Below are 17,193 nucleotides of genomic sequence, written 5' to 3'. Positions count from 1 at the left end.
TTTTTGTGTCCAGTGAATATATTTCCTCATTTAATTACCTCCAGTAAACGGAAGGCTGAAATGTGAATGTAAAAATAGTAGTTAAAATTTTAATGTTTACAAGTCTTTAACTTTATTTCTATTTGTAGCAATTTGGTGAAATTGAGGATTGTCAGATTGATGATTGCTCTCACCATGCAGTCATTACTTACAAGACAAGGGCAGAAGCAGAGGCTGTGAGTAAATGTTTTTTTATAATGTAAATACAAGATCACTTCAAGTATTAAAATGAGTGCCAACATCTTTAAACCGTAAATTGCATGCCAATTTAGGGAACTAATCCAATTTCAATAATGTTTAACCTCCTTTCCATTGTGTAATCCATCATTCGCAGTGAAGTGTTTTGTGGTTCATTAAACCACCTGAACTTTTATAGCCACAGTATCATTTCGGCTTGGAAAAGATGGTGGAAATCATAAACTTGACATTTTCTAGGTTAAATGGGATGGCAGGACTGATGTATGAGGAGAGATTAAGTTGGTTAGGATTGTATTCGCTGAGCAGCACGGTGGCGCAGTGGATAGCACTGCCGCCTCACGGCGCCGAGGTCCCAGGTTCGATCCTGGCTCTGGGTACTGACCGTGTGGAGTTTACACATTCTCTCCGTGTTTGGTTGGGTTTCGCCCCCCCCAACCCAAAGACGTGCAGGGTAGGTGAATTGGCCACGCTAAATTGCCCCTTAATTGGAAAAAATGAATTGGGTACTCTAAATATATTTTTTTAAAAGGATTGCATTCGCTGGAGTTCAGAAGAATATGGGGGGGGTTCACATAGAAACCTATAAAATTCTAACAGGACTTCACAGTGTAGATGCAAGAATAATAATCACTTATTGTCACAAGTAGGCTTCGATGAAGTTACTGTGAAATGCCCCTAGTCGCCACATTCCGGCGCCTGTTCGGGGAATGTAGAAGGATGTTTCCGAAGGTGGGGGTGTCCAGAACCAGGGGTCACAGTCTGAAGATATGGGTTAGACCATTTAGGACTGAGATCAGAAATTTCTTCACCTAGAGGGTGGTGAGCCTGTGGAATATGTTACCACAAGAAATAGTTGTGGCCAAAACATTGTATGTTTTCAAAAAGCAGTTAGATATAGCACTTGGTGCGATGCGGATCTAAGGATATGGGGGAAAAGCAGGATTAAGCTATTGCGTTGGATGATCACAATGAATGACGGAGCAGGCTCCGAGGGTTGAATGGCTGCCTCCTGCCCCTTTTTCTATGTTTCTATAATAGTGTGTGTTCATTAAGATCCTTTAGAATTTGTTGATTGGCCAGTATGTTGTACATATGTGAACATTTGATGCTTTGGGGTAAAGAAGGGTAACATTTCATTTTTAGGCGAGATTAGAGTTGTATATAGATGTGGGCAGCATGGTGGCACAGTGGTTAGCCCTCCTGCCTCAGTGTCAGGAACCTGGGTTATGGGGCTGGGAGTGGGCCTAGGTAGGGTGCTCTTTCAGAGGGATGTGCAGACTCAATGGGCTGAATGGCCTCCTGCACTGTAGGGATTCAGTGGCAGTTTCTTGAGTCTTGGACATCAATCATTTATTCCATCTTTATTACTTTTCTATATGGTTGGATTATCGTGCAGATAGTATGTAGAGCTGCTTTGTAATACAAAAGTACCAGTTCTCTCTAGTTCAGTTGTAGTCTGCTAAAAGTGCAGCCTGAGAAATATACAGCTGCACGGATCCCCTGAAATTTATTACAAATTTGAATGTGAAAATCCAAAATTTATACCTGGGGACTGTAATATTGGACAATTTATGTAAAAATGTCTTTGAAGGTGTAATTGTTTCTGCATTTCACATTATGCTGTAATTTGAAATTGCACAATAAATCTTATGACTGCTAGTTATTCTGGTAAGCTGCTAATGCGTTAACTGATTTGTTTTAGTTTGCGTATTAATTTAAGGTTTCAGTTTTCCATGTGATTGGTTCAATGATTATTCGTACTGCAGATTTTTAATGTTAATTTACTGATTCATCTTTCCCAGTTGCAGCAAAAGACCTCCAAAATATGATTTCACTGTTACATGGATGGTTTTATAAATATGCTGTGTTCAGCTCCGTTATTGGGAGGAAAAAGGCACCAATGATCTTTTATTTTTCGCTCACTCCTAAAATAACTTTGTATGCATAGTTCCACTAAATGCTGAGCATTTGTTTAATTTCATATGCTGCCCTTTGCAAATTGGTTTAGTTTACTCTGATGCATTGTTCTAGGATGGGAGTTGCGCACTAGCTTTTTTAAATTCCTCTGTTTACTTAATTCAGTTTGTTCTGCATAGTAGTGTTACTTTCAGAAAACAGTGTTCCTCAAGTATGATCGTCTGCATTTTGGTGATGTGCTAATGAGATTGAACGGACAATTCAGAACACTGCTGCAATTTGCACCTGATTCGTTGCTCCCAAAGTGTAAATTCTGCCCCACGGTGTTTGTTCTTTTCCTTGAGCTTGTGCTGAGCCATATTGCAGCACTGCAGAAAACCAGTGACTGAGAGCTGGGAGTAGGCCAGATAATTGAGTGGAAGTAACAACTTCAGACGTTAGCCACAGCTCCCATTTTCTTCCAGATTGCAGATGTTGGCAATGTGGAGGATGAGTGCTTTTGAGCGTTTGGGGGACATTGTGGGCTGGTGCCGGGGGGGGGGCGGGGTCAACATTTCAAAGCAATTCAGGCCGAACGTTAGAGTAGGAGTGTAAGAGGTGAGGTGTGGGTTCACCTACCTAAGCTAATGGAATCTCTGATTACTGTCGCCTTCTCAGCTTTTATCCGATATTGCAAGCTTCAGCCCCTCTCCATCTTTCCTCCTTCCCCCGAGATAGTTCTTCTATTCTGAGCCCCACCACCTCTGACTGTTCTGCTGTAACTATTTACACATCCTCTGGGTCTTGGAAAAATAATTTATTTCTCTAATTTATTTTTTGTCAAGACTATTATCAGTCCTGTCATTAATCATCTCCTGTCCTGCACTTAATCACAGACTGTTCTTTCTCTTGCTCCCTTTTCCCTGGCTCTGTTTCTTCTTACAAATTGTTCATGCGTAACACCTTGCAGATCTAAGGAAAGATCATTGACCTGAAACATTGGCAGTAACCTTTCTCACCATAGACAATGCTGTATTTGCTGGTGAGTGGGGTTCTCCCCCAATGTTGCAAGTTTTTGTTTTGTGCTTGGATGTCCAGAAGCAGTATTAGAAAATTTTCAGATGTAGAGGCAACATTTATTACCACAGAGATAAGGTTAGGTGTTCCCAATTTTTGGATAATCTTTCTGCTCTCATTCTGCTTCAATAATAAACAGCTGAATAGTTTTCTTTTCTTCAATGGGTCTCTGCCTGGAACTGAGTAAGACATTGGATAGAGGATGTGGTTTTTTTTTTTTTTTTTTTTTGTTGTCTATTGGTAGAATTTCTTTCCACACTCCAATGACTTTTAGTTTCGAAGTGTAGGGCTACAGCGATTTTAAAAATAATAGAACGCCTTTGCTTGCTTTCCCTAAGATTTCCTCTTCACATATCAGCTGCTTTCTCAAACAACTTTATTGGCATTGAGTTTTGGGAGTAATGTGGGTACACTGGTATTGTAATATTCAAGGTGATTAGAGTGTTAAACAATTTACTTTGGATGTGTATTGTGCAAAATGCTTTGCATGTTTCATCAGTATTTAATTTAGTTAGGCTGCCCTCATTATTGATATTATGGAGACCCAAATTAACTTGGAGAGCTTGCAATATATTGGGAATCTAGCCTCAAGCTTTTGTTAAGGATATGATTTTTCTCTGTTCATTGTGGATTTTAGGCTGCTTTACATGGAATTCGATTCAAAGGGCAGGACCTTCAACTTGCATGGTTCAAGCCTGGAGCTGCCACTGCAACTGCTGAACCTGAGGATGTGGAGGCAGATGAAGAGGAGGTACTTGTTCTGCTAAAATAATCCTACTTTCACTTTTGGAGACAACGTTGTGAGTTTGCTGAAAATGCCATAACTAGTGAGGGTGAGCTGCAAGTAAAATTCAGAATGCCCCTTCTGATTTTGGATTTTCCTTTGGCAGCAATTCAAGGATTCAGTTTACTTTAGCAGCTAATTTGCTATTGCAAACATTTTGAGCATAAAATTAATTGTTCTTTTACGTTTCAGATTTATCCCATTGGTGCACTTTTTCCTATGTGTTTCAGTTAGACTTGTGCAACAATTTATCATTGTTACTTTGAACAAAGTCTGTCGCTAATTGACCTACTTAATTCATAAGTTGTTCATCTTGCTCGTCTACCTTTCCAGTAAGAAGTCTTACAACACCAGGTTAAAGTCCAACAGGTTTGTTTCGATGTCACTAGCTTTCAGAGCGCTGCTCCTTCCTCGGGTAAAGGAAGGAGCACCTGAGGAAGGAGCAGCGCTCCAAAAGCTAGTGACATCGAAACAAACCTGTTGGACTTTAACCTGGTGTTGTAAGACTTCTTACTGTGCTCACCCCAGTCCAGCGCCGGCATCTCCACATCATGGCTACCTTTCCAGTAACCGACTTTTACTGGTGCATGCACTGTCTACCCATATTGCACAACTCTTTAATTGACAGGACTTCGAATAAGATTTGTCATGCACATTTGATGTGCTGGAAAGTGATTCTGCCTACATTAATTGTGAGGTCTCTAGTCCAGACACAAGTATAGAGATTTATGTCCTAATTGTGCAAAGCATTGTCCTCTCTCTCCCTTGTCAGAGTTGGAATCATGTTGTGCATCAACTTCTGGGATTGAGGATTAGTTGGTAGATGGTACAACTGACTACAACTCTGATGATGTCTTCAATTGTTGTTGTGGACTGACTCCGATATATTTTAGGGACATGCGACAACGGAATAATAGAAGCACACAATAATTGCAACACAGGAGGCCATTCAGCCCATTGTGTCCATGACAGCTCTCCGCAAGAACCACTCACAGTCCACTCACCCGCCTTTTTTCCGTAACCTTGCAAATTTTTCTCGTCAGATATTTATCCAATTCCTTTTTGAAACTAACCATTCAATCTGCCTGCACCAGTCCTTTCCAGATCTTAGCCACCTGCGCATGTCCATGTCGCTTCTTTTGCTCATCGTCTTCAATAAGTGAGGTGTGGTTGTAGAATCTCTTGCAAGCAGGAATGGTGCCTTGCCATCGCTGCTGTCCAGACCCTTCATTCTTTTGAGCACCTCTGTCAGATCCCCTTTTAATCTTCTTTTTTTCCAAGGAGAAGCTCCAGCTTCTCCAAATGCACATAACTGATGTTCCTCATCCCTGGAACTACTCTCATGAACCCTTTTCTGTACTCGCTCTAATCCCTTCTCAAAGTGTGGCACTCATAATTGGACACAGTTGAGTCCGAACAGGCTTTTGCAGGTTTATTTCTCTTTGTTGGATCCAATACCAGCTGCACATACCTGATTCTGCTTGACCAAAGGTTCTCACTAGGAGGTGTCGCCTCTTATAACCCTTCTTTAGGTTTTATAGGGGATTGCGCCCTGTTAATGCAGAAAGCAGAGCTCCGGGTTCAGTCAGTGAACCAACATAGCAGCACCTGCTAATCCTCTGAATTCTACCAAGTTTTGGGCAATATCCTGCAACTCTTTGGACGTATACATCAAATATTCATTAATAATTAATAATCTTCATTGTCACAAGTAGGCTTACATTAACACTGCAATTAATTTACTGTGAAAAGCCCCTAGTTGCCACATTCCCGGCGCCTGTTCGGTTACACGGAGGGAGAATTCAGAATGTCCAATCCACCTAACAACACGTCTTTCGGGACTTGTGGGAGGAAATCGGAGCACCCGGAGGAAACGCACGCAGACACTGGGAGAACGTGCAGACTCCGCACAGACAGTGACCCAAGCCGGGAATCGAACCTGGGACCCTGGCGCTGTGAAGCAACAGTGCTAACCATTGTACTACCGTGCCGCTCATAAAAGACTTGCTCAAAGACCGAGCTGCGGTGTGACCAAGGTGGGAATCCCTCCTGTATGTGTGAAACTCCATTGAAACGGCGCAGGAAAGTCAAAAAGCTGTTCTTCGCACCAGTCAGCGTTAACCTGTTGCCAAGCCCCTACAACTATAAAGAAGGATCTCTTTATTTGGAATCTTGAAATATAATTATTAATGTTTGGGCATAGTAGTACGAGTTATATGAAGTAACTGAGAAAACAGATTGTTCTTCCGACTGAGTCTGGACTGGATTTCTCCTGGTAAACTACTTGGTCTAATGCAGTAAATATATGGTGTGCAGTTTGGGACAGCTAAATTTCTGTGTATTCACACTCTCAATTCTGAGCAGTAATGTCAGATCCTTTGATGTTCTGCGTTTGTCTGGGCAGTGTGATTTTCAAAATTCGGTTCCTGTGTCTTCTCAGAAACCAGAAGTTGCTTGTGTCTTTGGTTTTTTTCTGTCAACACTCTGAATTTTGTAAATTGTATTTTTTCTGTGGTTGTTCCATTACTTTTTTCTCCAACAAATTAATTTCCTTAATCTTAAATGATGAAGGAAGGTTTGTATGAACAGGTCCTGTTCATCTGTTGTTAGGTGGGAGTTAATATGAATAGATGGCATGCATGTGTGAAAGCATGTTTTTAGTGTTGGTATTTTGTGTGGTGCAAAATGCCATTTTTGCCCCACTAACAATGTTCAATGAAAGCTATCAAGGAAAGTTAAGATGATTTTTCATGTCTGTAAAATGCTTTGGGGCTTGATTCCTGAACATGACTAGATAAAGTGCTGTTTTTGGCAAAGCACTTTCCATTATTGCCTGCCAGCTTTTTCAGCAAGCAGCAGTTTTGGGTGAATTACATCAGACTGTAATAGTACAAAAGAAAGCTCATGTCAGTCAGTTACTATTATTGCCTGTGAAATACTGCCAGTAAAGTGCATGTAGTAAGTGTATAGAGGGGATGGGAACATTCTACAAAAGTACCTCAGATTGATAGACTTTAAAAGTAGTCCGTTTTACTTATTATAGCAACAACTTAAACTGGACAAACTGTTTTAGTAGTAGATCATAGATGTTCTCAATTCACACGCACACATCTTCATTGTCATGGGGTTGTTGCCAGTCCTTTTGTTTTAATATTCTCTTCATCTCCACTTTTCTCCCTTCCCCCACCCCCTCCTGCTCACGCTCCTTTTTCTTTAAGTCTGTTCGCTGCATTGATTGAATTGTCACATCAGCTTGATGCAGAATACACGATCACAATTCACATTCTGTAAGCTAGACCTACCTGTGACACCCCGGCCCTCCCTTGTTAACACAAATTGGTTCGTCTCTCATTGAGATCACCTGTCAATTGGCACTCCCATCCCATCCGTTTCAAACTAACTTTTTTGACCATGTGACTCGCTTTGCTCAATCCGCTTCCCATCATCCTGTCCATCATAGACTGCCTTCATCCAGTGCTGCCAAAACCCTTCATCTCTTTTTGTCACCACTTGTGTGATGCGTTGGGCTGAGTTCACCACACTCTGTATTTTCTTGCCATCTATGGCCGAGCAGTTCAGACGACTTCAGGAAGCGTAGCACGACACGTATCCCCGTCTACATCAATGGCTCTGAAGTAGAGATGGTCGGTAGCTTTAAGTTCCTGGGGGTCATCATCACCAACAGTCTGTCCCGGTCCACACTCGTTGATGCAACAGTCAAAAAAAGCCCAATAGCGTCTCTACTTCCTACTGAAGCTAAAGAAACTCGGCATATCTGCATCAACTCTCTCAAACTTCTACAGATGTGCCATAGAGAGAATGCTATCCGGCTACATTACAGCTTGGTATGGCAACTGTTCGGCCCAAGATCGCAAGAAACTACAGAGTGTGATGAACTCAAAGCGTCACACAAGATTGCCATCCTCCCATTGATTCTGTATACACCTCCCGCTGCCTCAGAAAGGCAGACAGCATTGTCAGAGACCCCTCACACCCAGGCTTTGCCCTCTTCCACACCCTTCCATCAGGCAGAAGATACAGAAGTCTGAAGACCCGCACATCCAGACGTTGGAACAGCTTCTTCCCCACGGTTACTAGACTCCTTTGGACTGAACCTGTAAGAGCACTATTCACGACACCCTATGCTGCTCCTGTTTGGCCTTGTTCCGCACTGTAACCAATCACTATTTGTTGATGCACCACTATCAATGTACTCTGTCGATTATTCTTTTGTCTACTATGTACGTACTGTGGGTACATTCCCTTGGCTGCAGAAAAATACTTTTCACTGTACTTCGGTACATGTGACAATAAATATCAATCAATCACTAGACATTTTTCTAACTTATTCCCAATTAACTTCCTACCTTACTTTCAGAATTTCCAATGTAATGGATGATGGTGGGCTGTTGGGAACTGAGCAGGCAATGGCATTCGTTCTTGATTGGCCTACCAACAAACTACCACAGACCGCGTGAAAGGTTGCCAGAGATGCTCTATGGTTCTAAAGCTGAACCTCTTAGAATTCTGTCCTGCAACAAGTCCCACTTCCCTCATTGCTTCTAAGCTCACTGATCCACATTTCCTGGCTGATATACTATGATCGATGAAAATGTCTTATCAGCTAACATTGAACTCTATATATTCTCTCTTCATCTATCAATACTTTTATCCTGTCTTCCCTAAGTTTTACATCTGCACTCAACTTACACATGCTGTTCATTTTCTCCTCTGCCTCTGCACTCAACCAAGCTTTCACATTCCTCTCCTCGCTCGTGACCATTGTTAAAAGTTTTTTCATTTTTTGTTATTTTTCCTTCTGCAAACTACTTCTTCGGGAAGTTTTTTCCGCAACCATTCAATATCTATGTAAAAAGTTTTATTGCAAGTTAACAATGTTTTACTGCGAGTTTCCCTGGCCCAATTGTTGCCTTCCATCCCTTTTTTCCATCCCTCCCAGCCAGCGTTGTTCCTTTGAATTTTCTCATGTTCTTATTTGCTGATTGAGTGAGCGTTAAAACAAATTGCACAGTAAACACACAATGGGAGATGTACAGTCTACAGAAAGGTCTCAGCAGAGAGGCTTGTCAAAAAACTGACAATTAAAAGCTCTGCAATAATTTGCATTTCTAACGTACCATTAGTGTAGCAAACCTTCAGCATAGAAAGCATCTTGTGTTTAATAGGGGCATCATCTGCATTTTTAAACATTGACATGGAGCTACAGAGGAAGATTAGAACAGAAGACCAAACGTTTGGTTGGAAAAATAGGTGCTCAGTCGTTGAGGTGTTTTTTACGGAGATGATCAAATGTTGGAAGCATTCAAGAGGAGGGTAAAAGAGATGATGAAAGTGGCATGTGATGAGCAACGGGCTAGCTGCGCAAGTTTTTTTTTTGCACTGAGGGCAGCAATCCCGTGGGGCATTAACTAGTTAATCCCAATAAAAGCATTTTAATGTAAATTTTTTGTGAAGCACATAGAAGTATAATCAATTAATGTGGAGCTCGTATAAGCTAGATCATCGAACATAACCATTTGTTCAGTGCTGATGAGTCTGGTATAGGATGCAAACAATATTGCAATTTTGTTTGTATTGAAACCAGCTATCTCCTTAGCAGTCCTTGTTGAAGGCATCACCTGCATCTGTTGGCCATTTTTTTGTACCAATCCCAAACTTGATTTTTTTTTAGGCTACATATATTGCTTTAGGGATTTCTGATTTTTCACACTATTCATGATGCCCATATCTCTATAACTCTCTATAACTTGTAACGGTCAGGGACCTACTTATTGTTCCGCCTAGGTTATTTGACACAGGCAAAGTTATTAGTTATGCCTGGGGAAAAATTGAGGAAAACCGTGATATCTTTCTGGGGATGTTGCATGTATCAGATTTTAATTTCTATTCGGTTAAAATAAAGTAGTTCTGCCTAGTACTCAAGAGCATTTTAAACACTTAAACAAAACCTGTGACGCAAAATACTTAGTTTTAAAATCAGACTGCCAGTCCCAGTATCACGTGAGTCTTGTTACAATGTGTTCAATGGATGTAACTGATCAAAATCCCAAGAAGAGTTCTACTTGTGAAAACTCCAAATTTGACTAAGCTTGCGTATCACAAGTGTTCAATTTTGTTGAGGTTGCATCAGTACTTCAGCCTTTTCATAGTTTTTTTGCTTCCGTCTTTTTATGTTGACATTAAAAACCCAGAGTTACTGTGAAATAAAATGTGAACAGCGCATTATTGTACAGTGCTACAAATTAGACATTTTGCAATTCTTTTCTCCATTTTGAGGAACAAAGTCAACTTGACACACAAGATTGTGTTTTTTGCCTATTTTTGTATTCAATTTAATTTCTAGACTTTACCAGAATGTTTAATTGGCTAACCTCGAGGAGATCCTAAGCCTGAGAGCTTGATGATGTGGAGATGCCGGCGTTGGACTGGGGTGAGCACAGTAAGAAGTCTTACAACACCAGATTAAAATCCAACCGGTTTGTTTAAAATCGCTAGCTTTCGGAGCACTGCTCCTGAGGAAGGAGCTGTGCTCCGAAAGCTAGTGATTTTAAACAAACCTGTTGGATTTTAACCTGGTGTTGTAAGACTCCTTACTGAGAGGTTGATGATTTACTGACCTGTTGCTGCCTGTTTCTTTTAATTGTGCTTCTCCAGGTCAATGATGATTCAAAGCCAGTTTCCATGCAAGCCATTGATACACATTTATGAGTCGAAATATTTTGCATGGTATCAATTGAAGTAGATAAAATGTCTTGAATATAACCTTCCAGAATAGCATCCATCTCCTGCAATTTACTATTTGGATCTTTCCAATCTGTCTTCTGCCTCTCCCACACAACCAAAATGGCCTTAGCCAAAGTCAGATACCATGTTTATCTGTCGAAGGTTGTAGCCTAATATCCCTCCATACTTCATTACAGTCTTTGACATACTTGACTGCATCACAACTTCCAGTTCCTGTAATCCATTCTACAACTTAATGGGCCTGCCCTAACTTAAGTTCCACTCTTAACCTATTCGATCATCGGCAGATCATCTGGACCAGCGTTTCATTTCCCACTATACACCGTCATTATGTGAGGATTCATTCTTACCCCACACCCCTCCCCTCTGCATACTGTCACTTGGCAGTGTTATCTATAGACATGGGATCAATTTTCACACGTCTCCAATGATACACTATCCTAGCTCTCCTTCATCTTTCGATCACTTCATTGTTGTTAGACTACTTGCCCGTCATCGGGTCTCGGGTGAGCTGTCGCGTTTTGACTCCAACTACTGGTTTCCTTTAAATCCCTAATTAGCTCAGTTTTGATAGGGCTCCTTGGTGCCACATGGAATTGATTGCTATCTTGATGCTACTAGCTTCTGTCAGTTTAGTGGCATGTCATTATATTTTTAGACTGTTTCTTGTGCCCTTATCGATCATACAAATTAAAACAAGAATACAGTTCTTGTGTGTTTAAATGATTGCATTAACTAGCATTTAGACAGTGGCAACAAATTAACTGAAAAACTAATTCTGTATAAAATGGAGACGTTATCATTTAATAATTGTTAATTTCATGAAGAGCCAATACTAATTTTTAAGAGATGGATTAGCTGATATTCAATTCAGTTTAAAAGAGGCTGTCACATTATGATCTTTGCCACAAAAAAACAAAATAGTTGTTGCATCAAGTAAACCATGCAGTCTTTGGACTGCAATAGTTCTTGCGTTACCCAACCACTTGTTTTTGCAGGATCTAACTGAAATGTCAGGCATCTGTCATTGTTCAATATTTGACCATATTCCTTTTTAAATGAAGCGAGCATAACCGTTGAGAACCACAGTACTGTTGCACAAATTAATGAATTATTTTTTTAAAAATCTTTGATTCACAGTACAGACAATTACTTCAATTTAGTCTGAGCATGGTGAGTGTAGTTATGTGCCTGGCATATGGACTGTTCCACATTTTTGTTGACATATAAAACCATAACTTCTTCAGTAACAGAGCGAACGATTAGCAGACTCTTTGGCTTGATTTGCTTGTGGGGATTAACTTCCATTGCATTAGTTCCTTTTTGAAGTCAAATACTACCAATGTCTCATACAGAAACACTAGCTTCATTGCTCTCAAGATTTCTTTTAGTTTTTTGTGGGGGAATGGGGGCACAGTGGTTGTAGGGTTCAGGATTTTGACCAGGAATGACTATACGTGTCATAGATTATCATAGAATTTACAGTGCAGAAGGAGGCCATTCGGCCCATCAAGTCTGCACCGGCTCTTGGAAAGAGCACCCTACCCAAGGTCAACACCTCCACCCTATCCCCATAACCCAGTAACCCCACCCAACACTAAGGGCAATTTTGGACACTAAGGGCAATTTATCATGGCCAATCCACCTAACCTGCACATCTTTGGACTGTGGGAGGAAACCGGAGCACCCGGAGGAAACCCACGCACACACGGGGAAGATGTGCAGACTCCGCACAGACGGTGACCCAAGCCGAAATCGAAACTGGGACCCTGGAGCTGTGAAGCAATTGTGCTATCCACAATGCTACCGTGCTGCCCTCAATGTCAAATCGCTATGGTGTGTGATTTGCTAGGGGACGAGCGTTTGAGGTGATTGTAAATGAGTATTCCATCACACTCCTGACCTGTGCCTTGCAGTTCGCAGAGAGCTCACAAAAGTGGTGCTATATATTAATTACACAATGCATCTCAATTGTTGTTAATTCATTGGTAAGTGCTCTTGTAATGAAACCCACTCTATTTTAATGGGAGATTTTGTCCTTAGTTTCAGGAAGAGTCTTTGATTGATGACTTATTGCTCCAAGATGACGATGATGAAGAAGATGATAATGAATCGCGTTCATGGCGGAGATGATCAGAGAGCGACCAATGTTTACTTACAGAAAGCTATGCTGTCTGCATTCAAAATCATAATGTGATTTGTTTTTTAAAAAAAAACTAATGTACTAAAGATTGTAGTGAATTGCCTGTATTAGTCCAGAAGCACTGTTTGGGTAGAGGGCTAGCCCTGCAATGAGTTGCTACTGTACCCATTTGGAAGAAGTGAAATGAAATTACGGCTTTAGTTCAACAGGAGGCATGTATGTAATTCATTTTTTTAAATTCATTTTGTGAAACTTGGTATACAGATGTTCATTGAACTTCGGCCTAAAAGAAAGATACCAAGATTTTACATGTAATTTACTGATTTGGTCATATGATCTGACCAAACTAAGAAAATTTCAATGTAACTATTATAAATGGTTCCATGTTGTTATGGAATGAAGGTTGACATTGAATCTCTTTATGGATGTTTTGAAAAACAGAGACATTCTAAGCTTTGTGATAAAGCAGAGAACTTGGGAAGTACTGAAAAGTGCTCTTGTTTGTTAAAAGTTATGTATACCTTTATTTTGCATAGTTTGCTTTAGGCTTTACTATGTATTAGCCTTGGTTTTCTTCTGTTCAATTTGTGTATGTATTTTACTTGAGGGTTGATTTTAAACATTCATTGTACAACAGCTCTGTCAAAGTCTTTTTGACTTTTGAGACATGTTTAAAAAAAAATAAAGAAATGGAATGGTCAAATATATATTAAAAAAAAGAAAAAGAAAAAAGTATGTAATATAAAAGAGATTTGGTTACATGTAAAAACAAAGACAGACCATTCCAAATCCCCACCAAAATAAATCACAAAAGAGCTTTAACCACTAAAGCATTACCACTTAACTTAAAAGTTTCCTTTGCAGCAAAGGGATGATGGTAAGTAAATTCTGCTGTGTTATGCACATGTTTTTAGATGTTGCAGTTTGGAGCTTTATTTCTTTCAGGATTTGGCTGATGCTGGTATCCAACCAATGACGGTGGGCCAAATCTTCTCGTCTCTGGACCACCGGAGATTGGACATATGACTTAAGTTGCGATCCAGGTCCCTGTGGAAGTCCTGATGCATGGACCTATGTGGGAATTGCCTGGGCAGTTTCAACTTCCGATAGGCAATTACTCCCTCCTACCTGGACCCTTTGCAAATATCTCGGACTCGTGTAAGTTTCACAGTACTTAGCTGATTTTTACCTAGGAAATGTTTGTTAGATTAAAACCTTGTCAAACATGCGGGTAACTACAAAATCAATTCTCTGGTCTCACCACCTAGTTACCCCTTCTCAACTGACCTGATAACACCTACAGGGGACATCCACCCACTAACTGTTCTCTCTCACTGTGGATTTCTGCGCAGAGCCAAGTTCTTCAGGATGTTGTATAGGAAGCCAAACCCTCTTATGTGTCACCAGGTAAATGCACAGTTTGCTGACGGGCCAGCACTGGACACAGTGGTTCTAGCGCTGCTCGGAAGATTTGGATTGTTTTTAATTGCGTCACTTCAAATATTAATGAGTGATTGATGATCCAGTTTAATTACCTTTGATAGACCTGAATTTAGTTCTCATCAAAACTTATCATCAGTCTTTTTATCTGTGAATATCTTAATGGATTTCTTAATTTCTATTCGTCAGTTTCATTAGGTTTTCCCAATGGTTACCCGCTGCATTGACCAAGTTCTCAGTATGTGTGATAGCACTAATAGGAATAGATAAAAAGTCAAATCTGTGTTTCCAAGAAAAATGTAGGCCGTAACTTCCTCTCTGGCCAGCGGCTTGAGTCACTGGTGCGCCGCATATGCGCAGTGTGAGGACCCAGAAGTGCCAGCGTTCAAACCTGCAGCTGTTTTTTTTTTTTGACTGTTTGAAGCGCTGCGCTGGAGCTGCTGAAAGAAGAATGCAGTGTCAAGTTGGAACACTTGCCTGATTTTAGGTGAGTTTTTACACCTCTTTATTTAGACTGAAAGGTTTCAGTCCAGCAGAGGCAGGAGACACTGGGAGACATTTTTGGGGAAGTTAATGTTTTATATTCGAGTTTAGCGTTTATAAATATTTTTAAAAGCAAATAAAATGAAAGTGAAGGTATATTTTTATTTTTTTAACTTAATATTAATCGCTTATTGTCACAAGTAGGCTTCAATGAAGTTACTGTGAAAAGTCCCATGTCGCCACATTCCAGCGCCAGTACGGGGAGGCCAGTACTTTGGTTTGTCATGAGGATGTTAATTCCAATAAGAGAACTACAATGGATAGAATGTGGTGATCACTCGCTAATGAGTATGATTGTCCACCTAAGAAAATCCGTGTTACTGGCAATGGGTTCTGTGGGTCCTTGCGTGGCTGATGAGCCCGATCCTAGAGCCACATCTTCACGGGTATTCCTTTCTCAGGCTCATTTTCCGGACTTTCTCTTGCCATCAGGTGTTCTCAAAGAATTGTGACCTTTCAACCAGCAGGTTCCTCCAAGTAGGGCTCTCTGAGCAAACGTCTCCCAGGCATTGACATCTATGTTGCATTTCTTGAGGTAATCCTTGAGCTGGGTGAAGAAAATTTGCTTAGTCGGAAAGCATATGGGCAACCAGGCGGAGTTGGTTCCGAATGATCATGGCCTTGATGCTGGTGCAATTGACTCCTTCAAGGACACTAATGTTGGCACTCCTGTTCTCCCAGCTAATTCAGATCTATAGTACATTTGGATTTTGCTATGTATTTTAAGCTAAGTTGTTTGTGAGTCTCCCTGATGTAATGTTCATCCTTAGAAGGCTCAGTGATTACTTCAAAGGTTTTAACAAGGTTTAATGCCTTAGTTGGTATATGCAAGCCTCTTGTAAGCTAATGTGAAGTATCTTTCTGACAGGTATTGCAGTGAATCATCACCCACCCCCCAAGACTACTGCCAAAGGACATCCCGAAATGATGTCAGAGGAGGTGTACCTGGACATTGTGCTTCAGCAGCTGCTACTTTTGGACGTCGAGCTTGTCAATTAACAATTGATATGTCTAAACCCTCCCCTTCTCTCTCTCTCTCTCTCCTCCCTCTTCCCTCCCTCCCCTTCCCCCTCTTCCCTTTGTAAATAGAACCGTTGTGTTTAAGTGAGAAAATATATTTTATTGAAAGAAATTTGCAGTTGAGGTAGTTTTGTCATTGTTCAGCTGATAGTTAAACATTAAGTTAAATGTTAACTGGTTTCAAAGTTTTGCATTTATAAAATTATTTTAATAAATGTTTTCCATTAAACTTTACAAGCTTCTACAAATGCCTTACTGAAACACCAGAGCACAACATTTGATTATGAGAATTATAAATGAATAAGATAATTGAAGTAAACAAGGTAGAAACATATTTAACACGGTGGCTGCCTCACAACACCAGGGGCCCTGTTCAATTCGGATCTTGGGCGACTGATGTTTGTACATTCTCGCTGTGTCTGCATGGGTTCCTAGAACCATGAGGGTAAAATATAGAATTCCTACAGTGCAGAAGGAGGCGATTGGGCCCATCAAGTCTGCACCGACCCTCTGAAGAGTACCCAACCTGGGTCCCCCCCCCACCCTATACTCGGAACATAATCTGTACATCCCTGGACACTAAGGGACAACTTTGCATGGCCAATTCACCTAACCTGCACAGCTTTGGACTGTGGGAGGAAACCAGAGTCCCCGGATGAAACCCACACGGCCACTTGCGCAGTCCACACAGTCACCCAAGGCCAGAATTGAACCCGGTCCCTAGTGCTGTGAGACAGCAGTGCTAACCACTGTGCTGCGGCCTTTTACTCGGTTTCCTCCCACAGTCCAAAGATGTGCAGGTTAGGTGAATTGGCCATGGTAAATTGCCCCATAGTGACCAAAGGTTAGGTGGGGTCATGGGAATATGGGCCTGGGTAGGGTACTCTTTCAGAGTGTCAGTGCAGATTTTATGGGCCAAATGGCTTTCTTCTGCACTGCAGTGATTCTATAAACAAAAATAAAAATCATATTACAAGGACAGTGACAGCAATACGCCCTGGGTGCTTTTAAGATCTTATGACCATAATCTAAATTACAACAAACAAACATTTTCAAAGATGCCGCATCAAATTATATCATACCCTAGTGTAGGTTTAAATAGCTTTGCAGATTTAAAACAAATAACCAAACCTATAGTCACTCATAAACACCTTTATTCATTAAAAAAAAATACTTTAGAAGAACAAACAGCAATAGTAATGCCTGTTTAAAAGAAAGAGCAAAACAAGTTTATATACCTTTAAAACACTAGTTTAAAAATTGCAACTGCTTTCTATCCAAATCTATT

The 17,193-nt window shown here is 40.7% G+C and overlaps 1 protein-coding gene across 5 annotated transcripts in view; it reads left to right on the top strand.

Annotated features, from left to right (window-relative positions):
• Window positions 1-16,054, top strand: part of rbm26 (RNA binding motif protein 26) — a 123,144-nt gene extending 107,090 nt beyond the window's left edge. For 4 of the 5 annotated variants that reach the window (XM_072476209.1, XM_072476210.1, XM_072476212.1 and 1 more), the window contains 3 exons: window positions 129-215; window positions 3,848-3,961; window positions 12,803-16,053. In XM_072476209.1, the coding sequence (XP_072332310.1) occupies window positions 129-215; window positions 3,848-3,961; window positions 12,803-12,892 (291 nt within the window). In that variant the 3' untranslated portion in view covers window positions 12,893-16,053. Of the gene's footprint in view, window positions 1-128; window positions 216-3,847; window positions 3,962-12,802 lie in introns of all 5 variants that reach the window. The other variant, XM_072476208.1, reaches the window with a different exon arrangement.
• Window positions 16,055-17,193: the final 1,139 nt, after the last annotated feature.

This window comes from Scyliorhinus torazame, chromosome 15 (assembly GCF_047496885.1).
Source record: "Scyliorhinus torazame isolate Kashiwa2021f chromosome 15, sScyTor2.1, whole genome shotgun sequence".
NCBI classification, from domain to species: domain Eukaryota; kingdom Metazoa; phylum Chordata; class Chondrichthyes; order Carcharhiniformes; family Scyliorhinidae; genus Scyliorhinus; species Scyliorhinus torazame.
The sequence above is the reverse complement of the archived record's forward strand: the minus strand, read 5'-3'. Positions and strand labels throughout refer to the sequence as shown.